The sequence below is a fragment of the Mirounga leonina genome, unplaced genomic scaffold, assembly GCF_011800145.1.
Source record: "Mirounga leonina isolate KUSES-001 unplaced genomic scaffold, KU_Mleo_1.0 Mir_173, whole genome shotgun sequence".
NCBI classification, from domain to species: domain Eukaryota; kingdom Metazoa; phylum Chordata; class Mammalia; order Carnivora; family Phocidae; genus Mirounga; species Mirounga leonina.
In genome coordinates this window covers 88,683,694-88,710,071 of record NW_023270447.1, presented here as the reverse complement: position 1 = coordinate 88,710,071, position 26,378 = coordinate 88,683,694, and the positions used below count along the sequence as shown (strand labels likewise).

The 26,378-nt window shown below is 42.1% G+C and overlaps 1 protein-coding gene across 1 annotated transcript in view; it reads left to right on the top strand.

The window, feature by feature from the left end:
- The window catches only part of PER3 (period circadian regulator 3), a 55,074-nt gene that overhangs the window by 11,363 nt on the left and 17,333 nt on the right, over positions 1–26,378 (top strand). The window contains 12 exon segments of the mRNA XM_035019891.1: positions 445–587; positions 2,202–2,280; positions 3,856–3,962; positions 4,231–4,387; positions 8,181–8,286; positions 9,871–9,999; positions 10,916–11,046; positions 13,578–13,591; positions 19,108–19,121; positions 19,426–19,529; positions 19,975–20,099; positions 20,334–20,501. Coding sequence (XP_034875782.1) covers positions 445–587; positions 2,202–2,280; positions 3,856–3,962; positions 4,231–4,387; positions 8,181–8,286; positions 9,871–9,999; positions 10,916–11,046; positions 13,578–13,591; positions 19,108–19,121; positions 19,426–19,529; positions 19,975–20,099; positions 20,334–20,501 — 1,277 coding nt within the window.

The window sequence follows — 26,378 nt, the reverse complement described above, 5'->3', positions numbered from 1 at the left end:
ACGCTATGAGACTAAGTCAGTCCCCTGAGAGAGTGTAGGTAGGGATGGTGGAGAGCTGGCTTCGGGGGGGCATGATCACAGGGAACCCTGATTTCTGTCACGTGGTACTTGGTTTAGACGCGTGAGGTAAGACAGGTAGGGAAGTCACGTCGGGAAGTTACGGTTTGGGTGAAAAGAAAAGTCATGGGATGGCTAGTTCCGTTTTTAACACACTAAACTGGTTCTCCATAAAACCTCTTTTTCATTGAATAATGAATGAGTGTAATTATCCTTGGGTATCAAAAATGTAAACTAACATTTCTTTTTAAAATAAACACATTTAAACTTTTTAGATTTGGATAGGTCTCTCGGAAATCACCAAGAAGGCGTCTCTCCTGGCCTTGTTTCACATTGGGCTCCCTGAATGCATCAGGACTGGTTACTCATCCTTTCTGTGCTTTTCAGGGGAGGCCAAGACACAGAGCAAGAAAAGCATTACTACCCATTCCGGATTATCCCGTATTTGATGCATGTACATAGCTCTACCCAGCCAGAATCTGAGCCCTGCTGTCTCACCCTGGTGGAGAAGATTCACTCCGGTTATGAAGGTAAGTCAGGCGTGTCTGCTTTCAGATCAAACGTAACCTGACAGTAGGAGCATGTGAAAGCCTGTTTACAGCAGCCACAGAACCGGAAAAGAGTGCTGGAGGCTTCATGTTGGTCCTGAACTCTTGGGCATTTAGAGCTGATCTGCCCTGACTTCTTGGTGGTTGTCTCCTTCAAGGTCGGCGCGGCCCTAAGGGTCTAAGCACAAACTTGGCCACCAATACCTGGTCCTCTGATCCATTCTCTACTGGTGACTATCATGTGGCCTTTGGCTTCTGCCCTGTGTGAAACAAGAACATGGAACTTGGGGGCGCCTCGGTGGCTCAGTTGGTTAATAAGCACCTGACCATTGGTTTCAGCTCAGGTCACGATCTTACCATTTGTGGGATCGAGCGCCGAGTCGGGCTCCATGCCCAGTGGGGAGTCTGCTTGAGATTCCCTCCATCTGCCTCTCCCCCTATGCACACCCTCTCTCTCAATAAATAAATCTTTAAAAAAAAAGAGAGAGAGAGCATGAAAATTGTTGCACAGTGAGGTCACAAGAATGAATTTATATTTTTTACATGTCCAGAAAGCCCTTAAGTGAAAACTGTAGTTTCTATCCTCTGGTGGCAGAACTACATTTCCAAATTCATGGGTTAATACACAAGCAGCTTCCATTTGTTATTTGAAATTAAAGTCAGTTCTGCTGTAATCTGACATGTGCTTTCCTAAAAATTACCATCCTATGCAAAAAAACAACAAAAAAACCCCACACCAAAACACACACACACACACAAAACCACAGGGCTTAAGGGAAAAATGTGTTTAGGGGCACAACACTCAAAAACTTAACCACACGTTAACAATGGGCCAGGAATCTAATAAAAACAATAACACAGCTTTACACACGTTAACTGTGAAGACATACACAGATGCTACAGTGCCTGGGCGCCTCACCTTGGAGAAGCCTCGCGGGGGCTCCCGGACGTGGCTGGTGGTGGGCCTGCTCCTCCTCAGTTAACTGTGAGGGTGGAAGGGGGGCCGTCTGAAGTCAGGTGTGGACGGGCGTGTCTCCTGTAAAACACGCGGCGCACAGAGGTAGCCCTAGATGAGGTGTGTGCGTGTGTTTGTGTATTCTTGGGGGACTCCCTTCACCTCTCATTTCTTGCAGATGAAACTGTGCATGATTTCAAATCACTGCGTTTTCAAAGTGAGCTACAATCGAACTGACCGTACCCATTTTCTGACACAGATTTAAAATATCCGCGTCATAACTGACACCAAATCCAATGTACTTAGTTGTACACCACCACCAAATACCACCAGGCTTGCCGGGCCTGACCTTTCATTTCCTCCAGCTTTGACTGTGGGATTGTGATGAGTAAGCTTTCCGTGCACACAAACTCTATTTAAAATTAACTTCGGTAGGCATCGCATTTTGACCTACTCGAAATATAGTTAATAATGACAAGTATTATAATTTAACCGTAGCCTTGGCTTCTTGAAGGCCAGGGCCCTAAGTGAGATTTCTTCCATTTCATATAGAAATATTGTTCTCTCTTTAATGTAAGTGCTCAGTTAAGTGGATGACTGATTAGATATTTGCCTTAGGTGAGTCTTTCTGTTTTTCATAGCTCCTCGAATCCCGGTGGATAAAAGAATTTTTACCACAACACACACCCCAGGCTGTGTCTTTCTTGAAATAGATGAAAGGTAAGTGCTTCTTTAAGCCTGAAAGAAATTTTGTTTCTGAAAATAGATAGAAATATGAGAACATTTACATTATGTTTACATACCTCTCCATTATGAAATGGACACCTATCCATTTGCCCCTTTGATTTCTTAGCTTGAAGTTTATGTTTTAATATAAGTATCTTGCACATTATACGTCTACAGTTTACAAGTTATATTTGATTTCACAGTTGTCTGCTTTAGGTAAGTCAGGAATTATTGTTCCACGTTACACAAGAGAACAGTGAACCTGGACATGGTACGTGATTGTCCTCTAAAGGAGACCAAAACTCTAACTCTGGCCTCGAGCTCCTGTGCAAGCATGATTTCCGCCAGACAAGTGCTTTGCTAAACACCTTTTGATGAAATGTTTATGAGTCTGAAATGAGGGGGAGAAACAAAAGGAAAAAAAGAACAGTTTTTTGTTTTTTGGGTTTTTTTTGGTAAAGCTAAGTTTACTTAATTTAAAGCATCATCAGTCATTTTGAACTTCTGTCTTTTCCACTTTTTTTTGGTATTAAAGTGCTCTTACTTAAAGAATAGTGATATAGGTAGTAGTCATTGCTTATTGTTGTTTTTTAATACTTTTATTTGGAAAAATAAACATTGTTATCCCCTGGTGAGTACCCTCTGTTTCCCCCTGCCGCGTTTATTTTTGAATTTTATTTATTTGTGAAATCTGGAAATCTGGGGCTCAGTGCACCATGGCGCACATAATTGTAAAACAACAAAGTCAAAACGGCTGGCACAGTTATGATCGCTCTTAATTTTGATTTTTTAAAAATCTTAACAGCTGAAAATAGGTTTATTTTATAATGGATACCCTGAATCTAAACAGTAATTGGTGAAATACTTTGTATCATGGAGTCTGTAGAGAGTAAGAACATTTAGCTGCAGATACCATGGTAATGGCTTAAATTTATTGCATTAGAAAATGAATGTGAATTTGTACACACAGAAAACATTTATGCAGTCAGTTCTTTCCAAGTCATCCTTAAGGTTCTGCATTCATGGCTTTCCCTAAAGCTTCATCCTGCACATGTCTTTGTGTTCCTGGTGTCTATTTGTTACTACCTTATGGGAGACACTGTTTCTGTGTGGTTTTAATCGTGCTGGATAAATTTGTAGCCTGCTTTATTAACTTAAAACCATAAGCATTCTTCTGCGTTATGACGTGATCTTTGTAAACTTTTTAAATGGGGAAGGGGAGGCAATCAGAGACCCCTGAGGAACTTGCTAAAAATACAGATTCCTGGTCTTACCCCAGAAACCGTGATTTAGTTAGTCTGTGGTGAGCCTATGAATCTTTTTCTAGCAAGTTCCATAGGCGACTTTGACACATGTCCAATGCCCAGCATTTCTTAGATTATGGAACCATTTTCCCATGGTGTGGGCACTGAGGTGGTTTGCTCCTTTTATAAATGCTGGAATGACATCTTTTGCATACCTTTTTTTTTCATATTTAGAATTAAGTAAAAAAGTATTGTTTAAAGTGTATAAAGTCTGAAAATTACTTGTTGCATGTAACGTGCTCTCTGTGCTGTGTCTCTACCCCAGAGCGGTGCCTCTGCTGGGTTACCTACCTCAGGATCTGATGGGAACGTCTGTCTTAGCGTATCTGCACTCAGAAGATCGTTCTCTCATGCTTGCTGTACACCAAAAAGGTAAGGACCTGCTTCTTTATAGGAGGAAGTTTTTGTGTAACCACTCATCCGCTCCAATTCTCCATTTCATTTCTTGTTAGATCTTCTCATAAGCTCTTAATCACTAGAGCTCAACCTTTAACAGGTGAGCACTGTGTTGAAGCTGCTAAAACAATTTTTTTTTCTATTTTGACATCTGAAAAACTTACCAATAAATGCTTAGAAAAAGACATCTGCAGTAAATATCTGCATTAAATAAATTCTAATCTCGTCATATTATCTTATATAGTCTTGAAGTATGCGGGCCACCCTCCCTTTGAACACTCACCCATTCGATTTTGTACTCAAAATGGAGATTACGTCATCTTGGACTCCAGCTGGTCCAGCTTTGTGAACCCATGGAGCCGGAAGGTATCGTTCATCATTGGTCGGCATAAAGTTCGAACGTAAGTCAGTCAGTGTTCATGGTTTTAGAAGAACGTTTTTACCAAATAGTATTCTTCCACCTACTGACTCCCTTTGACTCAATTGATACATAAACCAAATAAAGCACAGATTTTTTTTTTAAGTGCTTTTAGAAGACCGTTTTGCAGTGTATGTCAAGAACCTTGAAAGATTTCTACCTCTTTGACCTCATGATTCCCTTATGGAAACAGTCTAAGGAAATAGGCCTAAATACAGAAGAGCTTTATAAAGAAAAGACACATTTGCACCATTGTTCAATCATAATGGCAGGCTTAGAGTAGCTTATATGTTGATCATGAAGTAAGTTCTAGACTATTTGTTTGACGTGTTGTATTATTGGTCAAAGGAAATTTTTGCAAAGATTATATAACATGAGAAATTGATATATATTCGATTTAAAAAGCAGCATACAAAACTGTTTATACCATATGAATATATATGTGTTCAGATGACACACAAACACTGTGAAGTAGGAAAAAGAAGAAGAAAGGAAATAAAATACAAATTTTGGCTATGTGTAGGGTAATGGGATGAGGGTTGGTTTGTTTTGGTTTTGTTTGTTTTTTTTTGTCTTTTCTGAATTTTAAAGTTTTCTTTAGTGACCACGTAAAACTTTTTATATCAGCTTCTGCTGTCAAATTCCACTTATTGATGTCCATTGTATCAAATCTTTATTTTTAAAAATTAGATGCTTTAGCTGTTATTTTCCTGCGAACACAGCTGACTCTGGCCTGTTTGATTTACTGCTACCATCCATGTAACAGAACCTTGTGAAATGAATCTGGAACAACCTGGCCTGCTACTCTTGTAGCCTAAAATACTCCCAGTCCCTTGACTTTTTGGTTTAAAATTTAAAATTGACCTGTAGGTTTCTCAGCTGGGCCATAGGTTCCCCTGTGGTAACGTTTTGGTTTTTTTTCTTTTTAGCATGGAGATTTTACTTAACTCTTTAGGATCATGCTGAGATTGAGACATTATGTCTTTTGTGTTTTGTTTTACAGTTTTGTGCACATAAGCGTAAAACTGAGAACAGTAGGTCTACCAGTAAGACTTCTTTTGTCATGTTTTAATACTGTAATAGAGGATACCTAGCCATGGTGAGAAACGGTCCCAAGGTCCTCCTGTGTCTTTGTGCTCTGGGGTTTGGCCTCTCAGCAGAGCAGGTCCAGAACCCTAATGGGAGAAATGCGCTCCATGCTGCCTTAACTCAAGAGACCAATTTGTGCTAGAAAACTAATGTAATAAGTAGGATAGGAAATATGACTGCCAATTCAGTGTTATTCATGTTGGTCAGAAAGGACTTTTTTTTCCCGGTAGGGAAATCTGTGGGGAAATGAAAATCAAATCAGGTGGTTCCTTAGTATGACCATAGGAAACCCCAGAGCAAGTGTGATTGCTCTCATGAGGTGTCCCTCTGGGTGTCTGTCCATCGGTCTGCGTGCCTTCCCTGTCAGTGCCAGAGCCATGTCCTAGATGCTTCAGGTGTCCTTTCAGTTTGATTATATAACGTATGAAATTAACTGATAAGTACTCACAGTGTTTGCAGTTTAAAAAAAAAATTATAAATTATACCAGCATTTGCATCTCAATTTCCGGGATGATGTGAAGGAAAAACTTAGAGACTAGTAAGTGTTCATCACTCTTGTAAAATAATCATCCACTGTGTTTATACAACTGTTTTAACGAGGACTTCTGGGTCACCTGCTGTGCCGGGCATTGTGCTAGACCCTGAGACTAAGATGGTAGACCACACAGACAGCATCTCCACTGTCCTGGGGCCCACAGTGCAGTGGGAGAGCCAGGACCTAGAAATGGCACATATGAGTGGAGTTTTGGCAAGTGTGAGGTTGAAATGGGAACAGTGAGGGGGGACAGGGAGGGTGTTCAGCAGGGAACCTAGCCACCTCTCTGTGGGCAGGCAGGTGATCCTACAGATAATATCCATATACTCGGCGAAAGAGTAACTTTCGCAGAGGTCCCTTGAGGAGGTGCGGAAGTGGAGACAAGAACCAGGTTTTCTCCCTGACTCCTCGAGCAGCGTCCTTCCATAGCCAGTCACCTAGCGCTGCACAGCATTTGCCACTTTCTGGTCAAGGCTGCGTCTCCACAGCCTGCACGTTCATCATCTTGAGTTACATGATTACTGACTGAAGACACAACCTGGCTTTGTAGAAAGTTTCACAGACAGGAATAGACCTCACAACACAAAGCAGTTGGATCTATTTCTGTTCCAGAATTTCATTTGACAGACAAACCCAAACGTTTCTGGAAGGTATTCAAGCTCATAGTGCGTGGACGTATTTATCACGGGTCAGATGTACCTGACCCCCAGACTGCTCCTTCCCTGATGGATTCATTCTTGTATGTGCCTGTTGGAGGTACCAGAGGGGTGAACACAGCAGGGCAGAGAGCCTGACCCCACAGAGCTCACATGCCAGTGGGAAGCAGGGGGGCACAGGCATTAGATGGGCTAAGGGGGTGCCGCGCACAGTGTGTCAGGCGGTGCACTCAAGCACAGTTTGCCGTGTACGTTCCACATGCCCCAGGCTGTGCCGATAGCTGTCGGAAGGCACCACCAACGGTCTGCCCGCTGAGTGAGACGACATTGCCACGGGGGTCTGCACAGAGAGGGAAGTAGTCTCCAGAGGCAGAGCTCTTCCTGACTACTTCTATGACACTGCTAATATCCTGTGGTTTTTTTGATAATTGTTTCTTTGGGAAAGTGTGTTTTTAGGGAATTGGGTTGTGCGTTTAAGTTGTGAGAAACAGCAGGATGGCAGAATGGAAAAGGGAAGGCACTGGCTTTGGAGTCAGGCCTGTAGATTCAAACCCTGACTGCTGCTTCTCAGGTATGAGAGACAGCAAGTAACCCAACCTCTCTGGCATCACGATGATTCCTGCTTTGTAGGGTTGGGAGGACTCAGGAGATGACAGGTCTGATCAGTGTATCACGTTAAGAGTACTTGAGTTACTGAGGTGCTGAGAGGCAATACGCTGTGGTGGCAAAAGTGCACCCCGAAACCTAGACTCTGGTCCCTTCATGAATACCTGCGTAGACTTTACCAGCTGGGTGACTTTGAGAAGTTTTCAACTCCAGTGAAGGAGGGAATACTTGCTAGAGCACTTGGGACGGTGTCTGGCACCTTGTAAGGATTTTAAAAATGTTCTTCTTGCTGTATGTTCTAAAAGCAGCATGGTTCCTGTCACATAGAAGGTCCTAAATGAACATCATTTCCTTCTCTTCTTTGTGATGTTTTCTAGCTGGCACACCTGCCTCTCACTGTGTTCAGGTAGAGTGTTTGAAACACTCTAGTGTAAACAGGACTGCAGGTTGTGACAGCCACAGTTTCATCAATAGTTGGGTTGCTGAAGCGATCCGGTACATTAAACATTAAATGTTGTTTGGCGGACCTAGGGTCTTAAAATTTCTACAATAGGTTACTCAGTTAATGTTAAATGTTGAGACCAGTGGTTGTTGAAGATCTTTTGGTAGCTAAGGAGGTTGCTCGTCACTGATTTTAGATTTCTACAAAAACAGTGCTGACACAGGTGTTGAAAGACTAGAGCTCTAGACAATCCAAAGAAGCCTCTTAATGTCTTAGTATTTTTTCTGCCTCCACAGATGGGATTTAGCTTTATATTTTCTATTTGAAGTCAAAGAGTTGCTCTGTAGAAGTATAGATTTATTATTTGAACATTCTGTTTAAAAATCACTTTAGACTTTATTGTAAATTTTGAATTGCCTGACTCCATCTTGCACTTGGCACTTTGTAGGAGTCCACTGAATGAGGATGTTTTTGCTACCAGAAAAAGAAAGACGAACAGTAATGACAAAGACATAACAGAATTACAAGAACAAATTCACAAACTTCTCTTACAGGTAAAGTGAGATTTTAAAAAGCAAACAAAATTTCCATAATCATGTTTTATTTTAACAGTCGATCTTAGTGAAGTCACCTCACAAAAATACACCACAAGGAGAGAAATCTTTACCCTCTGCGTTCCAGGAATTTTTGTCTTCCTGTTTTTGTTTTTATTTATTTATTTATTTATTTATTTTTTAAAATTTATTTATTTATTTGACAGAGTCATCGAGAGAGGGAACACAAGCAGAGGGAGTGGGAGAGGGAGAAGCAGGCTTCCTGCGGAGCAGGGAGCCCGATGCGGGGCTCGATCCCAGGACCCCGGGACCATGACCTGAGCCGAAGGCAGTCGCTTAACTGACTGAGCCACCCAGGCGCCCCCGTTTTTGTTTTTAAATTCAGTTTTATTCATCTTGTTTTCCTTTTCCTGAGTGAAATGCACAGAACATTCTTGTAAGATCCCATTCCAAGAGAGCAAAGCTAGTCAGCAGGTCAGACAGGGAAGCTGCTTCTAAATGAGAGCATCCTTCATGTATTCCGGACGCTACCGTGTGTCAACCTCTGGCTTTTGGCTTCGGTATTTCAAAAAACAATTCTGGGGCGCCTGGGCGGCTCAGTCCTTAAGCGCCTGCCCTCGGCTCGGGTCATGATCCCAGGGTCCTGGGATCGAGCCCCGCATCGGGTTCCTTGCTCGGCGGGAAGCCTGCTTCTCCCTCTCCCGCTCCCCCTGCTTGTGTTCCCTCTCTCGCTGTGTCTCTCCCTGGCAAATAAATAAGTAAAATCTTTAAAAAAAAAAAAAAAGTCTATATTGTAAATACCCAATATTGGGGCGCCTGGGTGGCTCAGTTGGTTAAGCCACTGCCTTCGGATCAGGTCATGATCCTGGAGTCCCGGGATCGAGTTCCGCGTCGGGCTCCCTGCTCGGTGGGAAGCTCGCTTCTCCCTCTCCCACTCCCCCTGCTTGTGTTCCCTCTCTCGCTGTGTCTCTCTGTCAAATAAATAAATAAATAAATAAATAATAAAAAATCTTAAAAAAAAAAATTGCAATTTTAAAGGTGGGGGCAGAGGGATGGCAGGTCTCCGGACCTGGTTGTTACAAGGCAAAGGTGGGGGAGACTACCTGTTGAAAACAAATGCCAATAATGATTCGTATGGAGATCCCGTTAATTAACCAGAAAAGCGTGTGCGGATAGTGACCCCGAGAAAACTGTGAGCCCCGGAGCTTCCACACGGTCTTCCCCAGAATCTCTAGGGTTCGCGAGTGAAGTTCATGGCACAGAGCGTGGCGTGTATTTAATTCCTTGGGTCTGCTCTAAACCCTGCGTAAAGAGCTAGAGTTCATCTCCACATTTCGTTCAATCTGTTGTGCGGCTTGCTAAACATTCGCTGTTCTAGAAACGCCCGCCTAGACTAGACAACGAGGCCCTGCCCTGCAGGATGGCTGAAGGGAGAGAGGAGGGCCCTCCTGGTCCGCGGCCGCGTTAAAAGCGTCGGCCTGCACGCGCCCGGCTTAGGGGTTCGGGGAGGTCCGCGCTGGCTCTCCCCGCGGCCGCGGCCCCGCATCTCCTCCTTCCTTCAGCGGCGCCTCCTTCTTCCCGCAGCCGGTTCGCGGGAGCGCCTCCAGCGGCTACGGAAGCCTGGGCGGCAGCGACTCGCAGGAGCCGCGCCTCAGCCTCCCGTCGCCCAGTGAGCGCGGCGGAGCGCGCGCCGAGGCGGCGCGCGGGGAAGCGGTACGTGGGCGGCGTCGTGCGTGCGTGCGAGCGTGCGTGCCGGCGTGCGTGCGAACGTGCGTGCGTGCGGGCGGGCGGCGTCCTCTGCGTCCCTGCCTGGTGCGGTGAGACGGGTCAGCACCACTTCCGCGTCTGAGCGCGTGGGGCGGCGTGTTGTGTGTCCTTGACCCGCTGGCCCCGTGTTTGGTGAGCAGACGTCCTCGTCCGTTTTGGGTCGGAAAAATGCCTGTGAAAAGAAAACAGCCCCTTTGGGGCGCCCGGGTGGCTCAGTCGTTGAGCGTCTGCCTTCGGCTCAGGTCATGATCCCAGGGTCCTGGGATCGAGCCCCACATCGGGCTCCTTGCTCGGCAGGAAGCCTGCTTCTCCCTCTCCCACTCCCCCTGCTTGTGTTCCTGCTCTCGCTGTGTCTCTCTCTGTCAAATAAATAAAAATCTTAAAAAAAAAAAAAAGAAAAAAAGAAAACAGCCCCTTTGCAAGGTGGTATTTGGGTTCATCGTGTGCTTCCTAACAGTTACGAACTGGGGACATACTTAGGTGAGGTTGCCTCTGTACCGGGGTGCTGCGGCCCGGGGGGAAGCGAGTTCGCGTTGTCACTGTGCCTTTAGTCGTGTCCTCAGAGAACCGGGGGTTAACGTGCTTCATCTTTTAATGTGTGTCTTGTTTGTCTTTTAATTTTCTGATTTTTTTTTCAAAGATTTTATTTATTTATTTGAGAGAGAGACTGAGATAGAGCATGAGAGGGGGGAGGGTCAGAGGGAGAAGCAGACTCCCCGCCGAGCAGGGAGCCCGATGCGGGACTCGATCCCAGGACTCCAGGATCATGACCTGAGCCGAAGGCAGTCGCTTAACCAACTGAGCCACCCAGGCGCCCAATTTTCCGATTTTTGAAACCTATTCTGTCGTTCTTTTCCCTCAGCTGACTTTGCAGCAGGTCTGTGCCAGTGTGAACAAAACCAAGAACCTGGGTCAGCAGCTCTACATTGAGTCAGTGGCCAAGTTAGCAGGTGAGCGAGTGACGGGGACGCGCGCCGGACGGCCTGGCGGTGAGTCAGCAGGGCCGCCCCCGACCTCCTGGCGCGGGCCTGCCCTCTCCTGCGTGGGCGCGGGGCGTGCGAGCACAGAGCCGCGACCCTGTGCTGCCTGCCGCCTTTCACGTTGACTTGCCCAGGTGATGACTGAAATGATGCTAATGGTAGCAGCGAATACTGCTCTGAAAGCTGAACGGTATGAGAGTGTGATTTCTGTGTGTTTCCACTGAAGAATTAATGTTTTTGATAATACCAACAGATTCATAGATTCTCCCCCATGAGGCATCTGTCAACAGAAAGAGTTAATTGTAGAGTGCGTCTCATAGTAATCCCTTCTTGTCATTTAGAACAAATGAAGGATATTTACGACCTAAATTGAAGGAAAAACTGGGGACTTTTTTTTTTGATACATGTTTACTTTTCTCAGATACGACGAGGTAAGGAGCATTCCGAAGGAATTGGATCACTCATGATAATTGACGTTTTTAGAAAAGTCAACCTACTGGCCTTATACAGCAAAAGAAAGATCTGTGATGTAGAGATCAAATTATATTAACTCTTTAGTTTAGCTAGCTTTCCCTTCATTTGTTTTCCTGAACGTTAGTATAACCTCGGAAGTCTTTATCGGTTTGGTCCCCTGAATGCTGTTAATGGTTTCTATCATTGTCACATGTGGGTATTTTACACAGTAGGGTGAAATTTCTTCTCTAAGGTCAGTAAAAATTTTTAAAAAATAATAGCTATATTTTCCAGGGCTTGCCATAATTTACAAAACAAAAACATCCACCTGCTGCTCCTACAGATGATATCATGGGGAGCCTCTAGGCTGCCCTCTGGATAGAGCATGTCCAGCCCTTGAGTTTTTCTTGTCTCCTTGGCAGGAGGTTTAATATTCTGCTTGTCTCTTTTGCCATAGATGCAAGGGCACGAGATAGAAACAACACCTTTTCTGTCCCTTGAACTTATCAGATTCTCTCTCTGCAAAAGAATTTATTTGAGTATCTTCCTTGCTGTATATCCTTGTCCTATGTGCTGGCATTGGAACTTCTTTAGGGGGATTTGAAGACTGAAGTTTCTAAATGTTTTCTTTTTTGTCTGGTCCACTTTGTGCTGCTCACTGCTGCTTGGGCCTAGGACCTCACGTTAGGGCCACGATTTTATGTCCTGACCTCTGTATTTCTTGTCAGAGTACAAATTGTTTCTCACCTTCTGTTTTGTTCCATTTCTTATCATCTACCATTGGTCTGGAAATGCTATCAGTACCATGGTTTGAAGGCTGTGTTTTTAAGCAGACATCAATATTCCATCATTCACCATTTTACAAAATTTAAGCTATAACTAATTCTGTGTATTTGTGATGCTATTCTAGAAACTGATATTATTCTCCTACTTAGCTATGTGCTGTATTGGACTCTAACACACATAGGATGTGACTTTTGGGGGCGAGGGAAAATCTGCCATTTAATATTGCTTGGGGGGAACTATTGTTACTTGGGCATCTTGATTTTATTAGCATTTTAAGACCTACAAGTTCAAAGAGCTAGTAAAATATTTTTATTACTCTTTACTCAAGAGAAACAAGTATGCAACTTAAAGATAAAAATGTTGTAATTTAAATATTAGAAATAGCACCACTCTGGGGCGCCTGGGTGGCTCAGTCGTGAAGCTTCTGCCTTCGGCTCAGGTCATGATCCCAGGGTCCTGGGATCGAGCCCCGCATCGGGCTCCCTGCTCCGCGGGAAGCCTGCTTCTCCCTCTCCCACTCCCCCTGCTTGTGTTCCTGCTCTCGCTCTCTCTCTGTCAAATAAATAAATAAAATCTAAAAAAAAATAAAAAAGAAAGAAAAAAAGAAATAGCACCACTCAAAAGGAAAATACTAAATAATCATTGTATACGTGTTTTATATACAGGCTGTCAGAGCCAAAAAGAACATAAGGTTTTAAGTTTATATTTTTACCTTTCTTATGAGGGCAGGTTTGGCTTTGAAATAGAACAAGAAGGGAAATTTTAGAAGTTACTATGGAAAGGCAAGGAGTAATGAAGATCTAAAGCCCCTTCATCAGCTACACATACCGATGCCAGCTGCCAGAAGCAGTTGGGGAACCTGGGGAAAATGGACTTTTCCACTTCTAGAGTGTCAGCGCCTGAGGGAGAAACATTGATCCATGAACTGAACTCACTCAGCGTGAGCATGCTTTGCTTTGTGCTCAGGGAGAGCTGGAGAGAGCATCATTCCAAACTGACAAGGAAAAAAGCTATATGGCAGTGAGTTCATGAGCTTTCTTGAACCCATCAGAGTGCTGAGGCTCCAGGGCAGCCAACAGGCCTAAAATCTAAGAGGGACACATGCTTGCAGGCAGACGTGAGATCAAGCCCCGGATACTGGTGCACCGGCTGACAGGACAGTAACTCGCAAGAGACAGGCCTCCGAGGCATAATGCAAAGGGAAGATCATGGGCTGCAAATGGAGCAAATATTGGCAAAAACCCAAAGTTCTCTAGCACACCAGCCACCACATAAGCACAAAGTGTCATTAGAGGGATTTGAAAGCTGTGATACATTGAGTGAAACCATAGCAACAACAAATCTCAGTCCTGGCCAACAAATTAGTTAGGTTAAATGTCTTCAGAGGAAAACTAAAGCTGTTAGCCCAGAATTCTCTACCTAGTGGAAAGTGTCTTTCAGAAGTGAAGGAGATCTAAAGAGTTTTCAAACAAAAATGGCGGGGTGGGGGGTGGTGTGTGTATTGCCAGCAGATCCATTCTATGAGAAACACTAAGGGAATTTCTAAAGGTGGAAGGAATATGGTACCAGATGTAAAACTTGAATCGACACAAAGAAATGAAAAGCACTGGAAACAGAATGAAGAAATTTTATTTTTTACTTATTTTTGATTGCCCTAGAAGGTAACTGACTAAAGCAGAAATACTCTCCCGCATTTATGACCTATGTAAAAATACTATAAAGGATCAGGAGAGGCACTGGGAATGTGCTGCTGTGGAGTCCATACACCAGAAGCAATGTTATTTGAGGGTAGAAACTGATTCCTTAAAGGTGTATGTTGTGAACTTTAGAACAATTATTAGAATTCGTTTTTAAAGAAGTATAAATAATATCAGTAGAGGAGACAAAGCGGAATTTAAAACATTTTATGCAAAATGAATCAGAAAAGAAACAAAAACCCAGATGGAATAAATGGAAAACAGCTAGCAAAGTTGCATACTTTTAATTCAGCTGTTTCTGTAATCACATTAAATGTGAATGTTCTCAGTGTACCAGCTGGAAGACTGACATTATCAGTTGGATGAAAAAAGGTAAGAAGCAGCTGCATAGTATCTACAAGAACCCATTTTGCAAATAAAAACATAGGTTAAGAGCAAAAGGTTAGAAAAGATATGCATGCTAACAGGGATCCAAAGAAAGCTGAAAAGCTGTATTAATATCAGGTAGTGTAGATTTTAGGACAAGGAACATTACCAGGGTTTCAGAGGGGTATTGCATGACAACAGAGGGGTTGATTCTCTGAGAGCAGGTAACAGTCCTAAAAGGTTATACACCTAACATCAGAGCTTCAAAATACATGAAGTAAACACTGATAAAGACTTTGAGAAATAAATCTGCAGTGATAGTTAGAGACTGTAACACACCTTTCTGTGTAATTGATAAAACAAGTGGACAGAAAATCAGTAAAGATGTAGAAGACCTGAACAGCACTGTCAACAAAATTGGCCTAATGGACATTGATGGAACACTCCAATCAACAACAACATGATGCTTATTTTTCTCAAGGGCACATGGACTGTTCATTAAGATAGACCTTATTCTGGGCCATAATACGAGCCCTATCAGTGTTTTAAAAATATAAATCATAACAAATATATTCTCTGACCTAATGGATTAAACTAAGAATCAGTAACAGGAAGGCTTATCTAGAAAATTCACAAATGTTGGGAAATTAAAGAACACACCTCTGAATGACCCAAAAGGGACCCTTCCCTTTAAGAGAAGTAAAAACATTTTGAACTGAATGAATTGAAAAAAAAAAAACAAAAAAATCATGGAATGCAGCTAAAGCAGTGCTTAAAGGGAGATTTATAGGATTAAGTGTTTATATGGGAAAAAGAAGAAAGGTCTCAAATCAATAATCTAAGCTTCCTCAAGAAACAATAGCAAGAAGAGCAAATTAAATCCAAGCTAAGCAGAAGGAAAGAAATCATAAAAACCGCATTATCGATGGAATCGAGAACAGAAATCAATAAGAGATAATTAATGAAATCAAAAACTGATAAGAATAAAATTAAAAACCTTTGGCCATACCAAACAAGAAAAGAAGACAGAAATGCTCACTATTGGGAATGAAAAACCCCACAGATGTTAAAGAGACTACAAACAACTCCATTCCCAAACTTTGGTCTATTAATATCTTGAAAGAAAGAACCTATCAGAACTCAGTGAAAAAGAAATAGGTAGCTAGAATAGACTTATGTGTATTACAGATACTGAATTTGAAGTTAAACACCTTCCAAAAAGAAGTTTAGGCCCAGCTGGTTTTACTGGAGAATTCTATCAAACATTCAAGGAAGAAATAATGCCAGTTTCTACATAATCTTTTTCAGAAAATAGAAGACAGAAGAAAATAGAAGAAGGACGTTTGGAAAGGAAACTCCCAGACTTCCTTTTATGAGACCGTTATTACTCTAATACTGAAACAAGATAAAGACAGTTCCAGGAAACTACAGGCCAGGATCCCATGTCAGTATATTTGTAAAATCCCCAATTATATATCATCAAATCAAATCCAGCAAAGCATAAAAAGGAGAAATATATCACAACCAAGTATGATTTATCCTAGGAATGCAAGGCTGGTTCAGTATATGAAAGTCAGCCACATTTATTCACCGTATTAACAATAAAGAAGACAAACCCAACAGGTTATTTTAATAGATGGAGAAAAAGCCTGTGACAAAATTCAACATCCACGCATGATAAATGCTCAAAAATTAGAAACGGAAAAGGGATTTCATTAATCTAATAAAAAAGGCATCTACAGAAACCTATAGCTAATGTTTATGCTTGATGGTAAGAGAATGCTTTCACCTTCACCTGGAGAACAAGTCAAGGGTATCCACTCACCATGTCTTAACATCAAACTGGAAGTCCTGTGCCCAGTGCAATAGGCAAGAGAAATAAAAGGCATAATAGATTGGAAAGGAAGAAATAAAACTCTTCACAGATGACAGGATTGTCTACATAGAAAAATTCTAAAGCATCTACAAAAAAAGCTCCTACTGGTGTTAGCAAGGTTATAAGATACATGTCGGTATATAAGATCAATTAAAGTTCTGTGTACTAACAAGGAACATTTGGACCAGAAATTTTTTTTAAACTACCCAAAACTGAAATTCTTAGATAAAAAATCCAACAGAATATGTGAAACAATACATATACAGAAAACTTCAAAACACTGATAAAAGAAAAACTTTAAAATAAAAAGTACTAAGTAAATGAAAAGATACATCAGGTTCATGGTTTGGAACACACGATGTTGTTGTCAGTTCTCCCCAGCTTGATCTGTACATTCAATGTCATTCCAAGTAAACTCTCAGCAGTTTTTTCTATGGGGGGGGAGAAACTAAAACAGCCAAAACAATTTTGAAAAAGAGTAACAGTGTTGGAGGACTCACTCCATCTGATTTCAAGACTTAGATGTGAAGCCACCATAATTAACACAGTGTGATACTGGTGAAAAGATCAGTGGACAAATTAGAGAGTCCCAAAACAGACCTGCACAAATACAATCAGTTTTTGAGGTGCAAGATCAAGTCAGTGGATAATAGGTAAACTTTCCAAAAAAACAACAAAAAAAATGGTACCGTACAATGAGACATCCACATATGTAAAAAATGAACCTCAACACATAGCTCACATGTTGTACAAAAGTTAACTCAAAATTGGTCATAGACCTAAATATAAAACTTAAAACTACAAACTTCTAGAAGAAAACTTAGGAGGAAACCTTTGTAATCTTGGGTTTGGCAAAAAAGTTACTAGATACGACATCAAGTGTGATCTGTAAAAAAAAAAAAAAAAAGAAAAATTGATGAGGTGGACTTTATCAAAATTAAAAACTTCTCCTTGAAAGACATTGGTAAGACAATGAAAAGACAATGTAATATAGACAGAATAAAAAATTCATATCCAGAATATGTAAAACACTGTCAAAATTCAATAATAAGATAATCCATTCAAAAAATGGTCAAGAGATCTGACACTTTTCCAGTGAAGTACACACAGATGGCAAATAACATGGGAAACGACACTCAGTCTCAGTCATTATGAAGTTAAAACCACATGAGATACCATCACACACCCATTAGAATGGCTAAAAGTAAAAGAAAAAATACTGGCAGTACCAAGTTCTGGCAAGAATGAGGAGTAACCGGAGCCCTCAGGCAGTACTGAAGGCAATGTGGAATTGTACAGCCACTTTAGAAAAGTTTGGCAGTTTCTTATAAATTAAACATACTCTTTACTGTATGACTCAGCAATTTCATTCTTATTTACTCAAGCAAAAGAAAAACTCAAATTCACATATAAACTTGTCTGTGTATGTTTATCACACGTCGTTTGTACTCATCCAAAATTGGAAACAACCTAGGTGTCACTCAACAGGTAAATGGATATATGTAACCAATTTTTAAGCATTTTTAAATGTCCAGTTTGGTGGCGTTAAGTCCATTCACCACTAGGTTAAAGTGTAAGAGAAACAGGATATTTGCATGGCCTCAAAATGTGCCTTTGAAATTACATCATGTATTACATGTAAAAGAGTAACTTTACGTGGAGGAAACCTGGCAGACAGCACCTTAACCAGTGATCAAGACTGACACACCAACAGTAAACATGTCAAGGTCATGTCCTCCTGGCTGAGGCACTGAGAAGGGCATAGCACCTCTGCAGGACTCTTCCCAAGATGCACACCCTCAACCTCATCATGACGGAACATCAGGGAAACTCAAGTTGAGGGGCATTCCCACAGAATTCCTGTCCTGTACGCCTCACAAGAGTTGAGATCAAGAAAGACAAGGAAAGACAGACAACTGACAGCTGAAATCACCATGAGACCCCAGGTTGGACCCTGGAGCAGAAAATGACATTTCACGGTGAGGTGGGTGACATCCACATAGGCTGTAGTTCAGTAGCTGTGCGCACTGTGCATTTCCTAGTTTCATTCCTTCTGTTAATAGTTCTGTAAGATGTTACATTAGTGGAAGCAGAGTGGAAGGTATTACAGGAACTCTCCTGTTTCTGTAACCCTCTTCAAGGTTAAAATTATTTAGAAATTACAAGTATAGGAGCTCCTGGCTGGCTCGGTTGGTGGAGCGTGCGACTCTTGATCTCAGGGTCATAAGTTCAAGCCCCCTATTGGGTGTAGAGATTACTTAAAAAAAATCTTAAAATAATTTTTTTTAAGTTTAAAAGTTAATGAGTGACAGTTAAGCAGGCCTTTTTCTGTAATCCCCTCTGGAAATGGAGCACCGTCTTCCAGGCAGCTAAGATGACCTTCACTAACAACGACAATGGTAGCTAAGTCAGCCTCTCAGCAGCGTTTGACGTGACTGGTTCCTCTTTCCTGGAACTCATTTCCCGGCTTGGTTTCCGCGATGCCATGTTGGCGGACTCTCCCTTACCTTTCTTTTTTAGTCTCCATTCTTGGCTCATCATTCTCCACATGAGGTTGAAGTTCATCAGGGTTCCAACCTGAGGCCTTGTGTCTTCTCTCTCTACCCCTGCTAACCAGTATGGTAGCTACTAGCCACACTCTAAATTCAAATTAGTTACAAATAAATAAAACTTAAAATTCAGTTCCTCGGTTGCTGTAGCCACATTGCAAAGTGCTTAATGGCTACCTGTGGTGTTGGTGGCCACCGTGCTGGACAGCACAGATGAAGGGCAGTTCTGTCACTGCAGAAAGTCTTGTTGCACACAGGTCTACAGGGCAGTGCCTGGTGCTTCACACGGTGTCTGGTCACCCCACCCCCAGTGATGCCAACATCGGTCAGTTGGCAGGTAGTGTCAGCTCAGTATCATGAAGTCCCCATCAGCCTTCCACCTGATAGTTTTATTATTAATCTTTGCCTGCAACGTTTGTTTCATTCCTTTTTTGTAAAAACAGGAATCATTCATGTAATCATTCCGTATGGATATCTTTCTGTATTGGTGCATTTTTTTAGATCTGAGCTCATCTTTAAAATAGCTACATAATATTCTCTTGAATGTATACATGCTAAAGGACCTGATCTAATTGTGTTGGATAAGTTCTTAGGCATATAATATTTTTAATTATGTATCCTTTTGTTATGTTTCAGATGAACAGAAGGCCCCATCTGCCGTCCAGACATTGAAAAACAATAGCGTGCCCACGGAGTCCTGTGAAAACTGGGGAGAAGACCAGCATAGCCCATCCTATCAGCAAATAAACTGCATTGACAGTGTTATCAGGTGTGAGACACAAGTTTTGAGAACATGTCTGTTTTTCCAAAAGCACACATCGCCATTGTAAGCTCACACCTTACATCATTTTTAATATTGGTTGTCTTGATTTTTCACTCTAAGTCAATAGATATTTACGGAGTGCCTACTTACATATAGTTTATAATAAATTGAACATTTCAGGGGATGCAAAAAAATTAGAAGATGGATCCCTTCTTTGAAGGAGCCATGGTGTGGTTGAGAAGACAAGACCTTGATCATAAAAATTAAATGAGGCAAGATTTGGAGATCAACTCAAGGTCACAGTAAAAGAGATACGACAGGCCAGTGATTGAGGCTGGGATGGTCAGGGAAGACCTCATCAAAGAAGAGAGTACAAAGTACCCACACAGAAATGGGAAGTGGCAGAGTTAGGGGACAGGCAGGCATGCATGACCTAATTCTGTTGTTGCAGATACTTGAAGAGTTACAACATTCCAGCTTTGAAAAGAAAGTGCATATCCTGTACCAATACAACCTCTTCATCCTCAGAAGAAGACAGACAGAACCACAAGGCAAATGATGCCGAAGCCTTGCACGGTAACACGGATGCCCTCCTAGCTAGACAGACGACGATTACAAAGCCATCCCTTTCTCTTTCTAAGTTTTTGTCTTTACTTATTTTGTTAATCACAAACAAGCCTAGTTTCATATTGTTCCTTTATGGCCAGTAGGTTTTAGCCCATCAGTTACAAACATCTGCAAATTGAGTCTTTAACATACGTTTCCCGTGGGGATTTTTCTTTTCATTGTCAATTTCTCTTGTGCCCCCAGTTGTGTCTCAAAGCCCAGCCGGAGCTAACCTGGAGATGCCGACTGCCGGGCGGGCCGCACACGTTGCAGGAGGCGCTCCGCGGACACTGGCCCCTGAGGCGCTGAGCCTGGGCTCCCGTGTGAGCAGCGACAGCAGCACCATCGGTCATGCCCCACCCCCAGAGTCAGGTGCCACATTTACCTTCTGCTCTCCAGTGCACTCGGTGTGAAATACACTACTGTGAGAGAACAAAAGCCCTTAACACCAGTTACTTAGGAATGACTTCTTAAATTATAATTATGTTTTCCTTTCTTTGATTCAGTTAAAGTACTTTTGGAAATATCATCATGTTTGTATTGGTTACATAGTTGGGACTGTATTTCTAAGTCATTGTCACTTGTTGTCACATCAGCTGATGTGTGGGAAGCGCTTAGAAACAGTACCTGATAACATAGTAATAAGTCCTCAGTTAGTGTTAACTATCACTGTTGAAGTTTCCTGTGGGGCTGCATTAGGTCACTTTGTTGCTGCCCTTGAAAGAAGGTGTCCTTATCAAACTTTGACTGTGGTTGTGACTAGATTGACCATATATACGTCCAGATTTTTGTATTGGCCTGATGACAATGAGGAGAGTGTGTTTAAAACTCTCTTCCTTTTAACAACATAATGACTTGGTAAATTATTCTGATGTCTTCTTTTTGTTCCTTTTTACTGCCTCCTGTCCTTTGACTTTGTTGTTAAAACAATTTGGTGGACGAAGAACTGGCGACCAAGGCGTTAAATCAGGTTTTCAGTTCTCTCTCATTTCTGTTTGCTAGTCTTCAGTGGCGGATTCGTAAACGTGTTGAGCTATTACTCTGTGCCGCCATCTGTCCTGAGTCCTTCATAAGAATTAACTCACTTGATCCTCACACTGACCCTTGGAGATGGAGAGTGTAGTATTGACAGGTGGGCTGGGCGTCAGTGAGAAGACACAAGAGTCACAGCTGTTGTGAGATTAGATTATGTTTCTAATGAACTGAAAATAGTTTTATCGGAGCTGAGCTAGCTCCTCAGGAAGGGGCAGATGCACATTTTTTAGTGTCCCTTTCTTAACACTTTCGATGCCCACGTGGACATACAGCTGCCAGTGCCAGCCCGCACAGGGTGGGTCTCACCCAGTGGCGAAAGAATTTTTTGGTTATGCCTCTAAACTTCTTGTGCTCTGGTGTATATTACCATTTTGAAAGAACTCATATTGAAGTCTCTAAGCTTTCCTTTAAGGGAATATTTACTGATAATTGTTTCTCCTGATCTTAAACCAGTCTCAGCATCTGCGGGGCCCATCTTTATTCCAAGGACAGGAAACAGAATCAGGGGATCTGTAGAGTATCCATATATCTTGTACTGTCTGGAAAGCCTATATTCCTGCAGCTTACACCGTGACTCTACTAATGAGTGGGGTCTGAGGACTGTGACCACAAACGCATTTCCCTGCCAGTCATGATCTCCATTATGTATACGGAGCAGTTAAGGCACAAACAGGTTAAGTCCCTTAACTTGCCCAAAGTCACACAGCAGATGAGTGGCAGACTAGGGAATCATAAGTAGTCTCCGGAAACCATTCCATTAACACATGCTTTTGAATCTGTAGTAGGGTCAAGTTGGAGTGTAAAATAAAGCCAAGAGATAAATTAAAATATAATTTTAAGAAACAAATAAACCTGGGGCATCTGGGTGGTTCAGTCAGTTAAGCATCTGACTCTTGGTTTCAGCACAGGTCATGATCTCAGGGGGTGGGTCGTGGGATCAAGCTCTGTGCTGGGTGTGGAGCTTGCTTGGGATTTTCTCTCCCTCCTCTCTCTCCCTCCCTCTGCCCCCACTCACACATGCACACTCTCTCTGTCTAAGAAAAAATAATAAACACACAAATAATCCAAAAGAAGGGCAGAAAAGGAGGAAGAGGGCAACAGCCATCACCACCGGAGGGAATATGTCATATTAATAATAATCACTCTAAACCCAACTATATCTACTCCCATTAAAAGGCAGAAATTGTCAGAACAGATAAAAAAAAAAAAAATCAAGACCCAGCCGTATATTGTCTGGGAAGTATAGTTTAAATATAAATCCACAAATGGATTGAGAACAAATGGGGAAAGAGACACAATGCAAACGAGAAGCATAAGAAGGCTGGTGATCCAGTATGGTTCAGACTTCAAGACAGGGTCTTCCCAGAGACGCTTCATGGTGCCAAACAGTTCATCAGGGAGACATGGCAATCAGAATACATTGTGCATATTTGCTACTAACAGAGCTTTCAAGATAGGAGGTAAAAATGGAAAGAGTTAAAGAGAGAAATAGACTTTCTATAACCATAGTTGAAGAATATAACACCCCTTCTGTGCAGTTGATAAAACATCTAGACAGTTAAATAAAATTAAAAAAAAAAAATGTAGACCGAAAATGAGTAAAGCAGATAATCTGAACAATGCTATCAACCACGTTGACCTAGTTGACCTTCAGGGAACACAGCACTTGATACCTGCACAATACGGATTCTCAAGCGTACACGATATGTTCGTTGAGTTATAAAATACATCGGGCTGTCATATGTCTCAAATTTAAAATAATTCCATTAGGAATCAGTGAAGGCATCTGGGGTTAGAGTTTTCTTAGCTAAGTGTTTAACTGCAGATTCAGTTTCTGTCATAGACACAGGGCTGTTGAGGTTTTCTACTTGTTGAGTGAACTTTGTTAGTTTGTGTCTTTCAAAGAATTGGTGTATTTTGTCTACGTTGTCAGGTTCATTGGAATATAAGTGTTCATAATGTTCCTTTATTCTTCTTTTCACACCTGTATGATCTCTAATGATGCTCCTCTGTCATTTCTGAGGTTGGCACCTTCTGTCTGTCTTTTCTTTTTCCCCTGATCAGTCTGGCTAGAGTTTGATCAATTTGATTGGTCTTCTCAAAGAACCAGCTTACAATTGCACTGGCTTTGTTCGTTGTTTTCCTGTTCCCTATGTCACGGACTTCTGCTCTGGTCTTTGTTATTTCCTTTCTTCTGCTTACTTTGGTTTTATCTTGCTCTTCTCTTTCCAGGTTCTCAATGTGGAAGGTGAAATAATCGATTTCAGACATTTTTCTTTCCTACCGGATTTTAGTACAAATGTTCTTTTTACCTTTTGCTGCATTCCATGCATTTTGGTGGATTGTGTCATTTTCATCATGTTCTAATACTGACTACTACCCCCCAGCTGTCTCATTTGAAATCACTCATCATCATGTGTCTGTTATCGTACATTACTTCAGCACCACAGATTTGGGGGTTTTCCACGGCTCTGTTACTGATTTCTAATTTAATCCCATTGTGGTCAGAGAAAATACAGAACCTGAATTCTTTTATATTTGTCGAGCCTTGTTTTATGGTCTGTGATATGGTCTCTCTGGATGACTGTTCTGTGTGCACTGGGAAGAATGTTTATTCTGCTGCTGTTGGGTTGAATGTTCTGTGTAAACCAAGTCAGGGTAGTTGTTACTGTTGTTCAGATCCTGTCTGTCCTTACCAGGTTTCTCAGTACTTGTTCTGCTTCAGGAGGAGAACGGAAATCTCTGACCATAATTATGGATTTGTCTGTTTCTTCTAGCGATACTACTGGTTTTTGTTTCATGCATTTTGAAAGCACTCTTGTACATAAATGTGTCAAGTCTTCTTGATGAACTGGACTTTTTTGTCTTGTGAAATGACCTTCTTTATCCTTTGTACATTCTCTGCTGTAAAATACAGTTTGTCAGGGTGCTGGGGGAGCTCAGTCAGTTAAGCGTCTGCCTTTGGCTCAGGTCATGATCTCGGGGTCCTGGAATCGAGCCCCGCATCAGGGTCCCTGCTCCTCAGGAAGTCTGCTTCTTCCTCTCCCTCTGCCTCTCCCCTCAGCTCATGCGCTCTCTCTGTCAAATGAATAAATAAAATCTTTTTAAAAAATAAAAAATAAAATACACTTTGTCTTGTATTAATGTATTCACTGCAGCATTTTTTATTAGTATTAGCCATGTTGTATCTTTTCCACCTTTTTACTTTTAATCTGGGTATGTTAATATTTAGAGTGGGCTTTATTTTAGTGGTTGCTTTGGGGCTCATGGTATACACATTAAATTGTTCACAACCCATCTTCTGGAAATATTATACCACTTCATGTATAGTGTAAAAACCCAACAATAGGGTACTTTTGCTTCCCCCTTCTGGCCTTTGTTGGCTTATGTTTTCCTTCTACATATGTCGTAAATCTCACCCTATGCTGCTGCTGTTCTCATGTAGGTGGTGGTTATCTCTTCACCTGTTTACCCATGTAGTTACCTCTTCCACTGCTTTTGTTCTGTTTTGTCGATTCATCTAGGATCATTCTCCTTCTCCCTGCATGAGTTCCTTGACTAGTTCTTTTCCCATGGGTCTAGTGGTGGTGAAGCCTTTCTGGTTTCGTGTGTCTGAAAATGTCTCTGTTGTCCCTTCCTGTTGCAAGGGTATTCTGCAGAGCATAGAATTCTGGTTGGCAGTTTCATCGTTCAGTACTTTAAAGATGTTGCTCCACCGTCTTCTCAAGGCACTGTTTCCAACAAGGAATCTGCTGCTATCTTTGGTTTGTTTCCAGCACAGCGTCTCTCTGGTTGCTTGTAAGATGTTCTGTCTCTCTCTCTCTCTTTATTTTAATATTTTATTTATTTGAGAGAGAGCACATGAGAAGGGGGAGGGTCAGAGGGAGAAGCAGACTCCCCACCGAGCGGGGAGCCCGATGCGGGACTCGATCCAGGGACTCCAGGATCATGACCTGAGCCGAAGGCAGTCGCTTAACCAACTGAGCCACCCAGGTGCCCCTCTTTTTTTTTTTTTTTTTTAAAGATTTTATTTATTTATTTGCCAGAGAGAGAGAGAGTGCAAGTGCACAAGCAGGGGAAGCAGCAGGCAGAGGGAGAAGCAGGCTCCCCACCAAGGAGGGAGCCTGATGTGGGGCTCGATCCCAGAACCCTGGGACCATGACCTGAACCGAAGGCAGATGCTTAACCCACTGAGCCACCCAGATGTTCTCTTTATCACTGATTTCCATGGTTTGAGTATGTTATGCCAAGATGCGCTGTCCTTGTGGTTCATCGAGCTTCTTGGATTTGTAGGTTTACAGTTTCCATCAAATTGAAAGTCTTCCCTCCCCTGTTTTTTCCAGTACTGCTTCTCTCTCCTCTTTTCCTGGGACTCCAGTTACATGTGTATAGGCCGCTTGCAGTTGTCCCATAGTCTACTGATGCTGGGTTCAGTTTTCCAGTCTTTTTTTATTTTCCCTTTAAGTTTGATTTTGGATAGGCTCCTGAGGCGTCTTCAAGTTCACGAATCTTTTCTTTTTTTTTTTTCTTTTTTTTTTTTTTTTAAGATTTTATCTATTTATTTGAGAGAGAGAGAGAGCACAAGAGGGGGGAGCGGGAGAAGGAGAAGCAGACTCTCTGCTAAGCAGGGAGCCCGATGCGGGACTCAATCCAGGGACCCCAGGATCATGACCTGAGCCGAAGGCAGTTGCCTAACCAACTGAGCCACCCAGGCGCCCTCACGAATCTTTTCTAATGCGATACCTGTCACTTGTATTCCATTCAGTGTATTTCTTATCTCACGTATGGTAGTTTTCATTTCGAGAAGTCCTGTTCAGGTCTTTCTTTTGTTACATCTTCCATGTTTCTAACATGTTTGATCTTCCCTCTAGCAGTATGGAGTGCAGTATAGTAGCTATTAATGTCCCCGTCTCTGATTCTGACATCTCTGCTAGTCCCGAGCTGGTTGACTGACTTTTCTCCATCTTATGGGTTGTATTTTCCTTGCTTGTTTGCATGTCTGGCAGTTTTGGATTGGATGCCAGATATTGTGAATGGGTGCTAGTGAGTATCCATTCCCATAAATATAGACGAGCTTAATTCTGGGACCCAGCTAAGTTACTTGGAAATAATTCGATCCTTTTCAGATTCATTTGGCAGAACTAGAGCAGTGTATAGTCTATGGCTAATTACTGTCTGCTACTGAGGCAAGGTCCTTCTGAGTACTGTACCCAG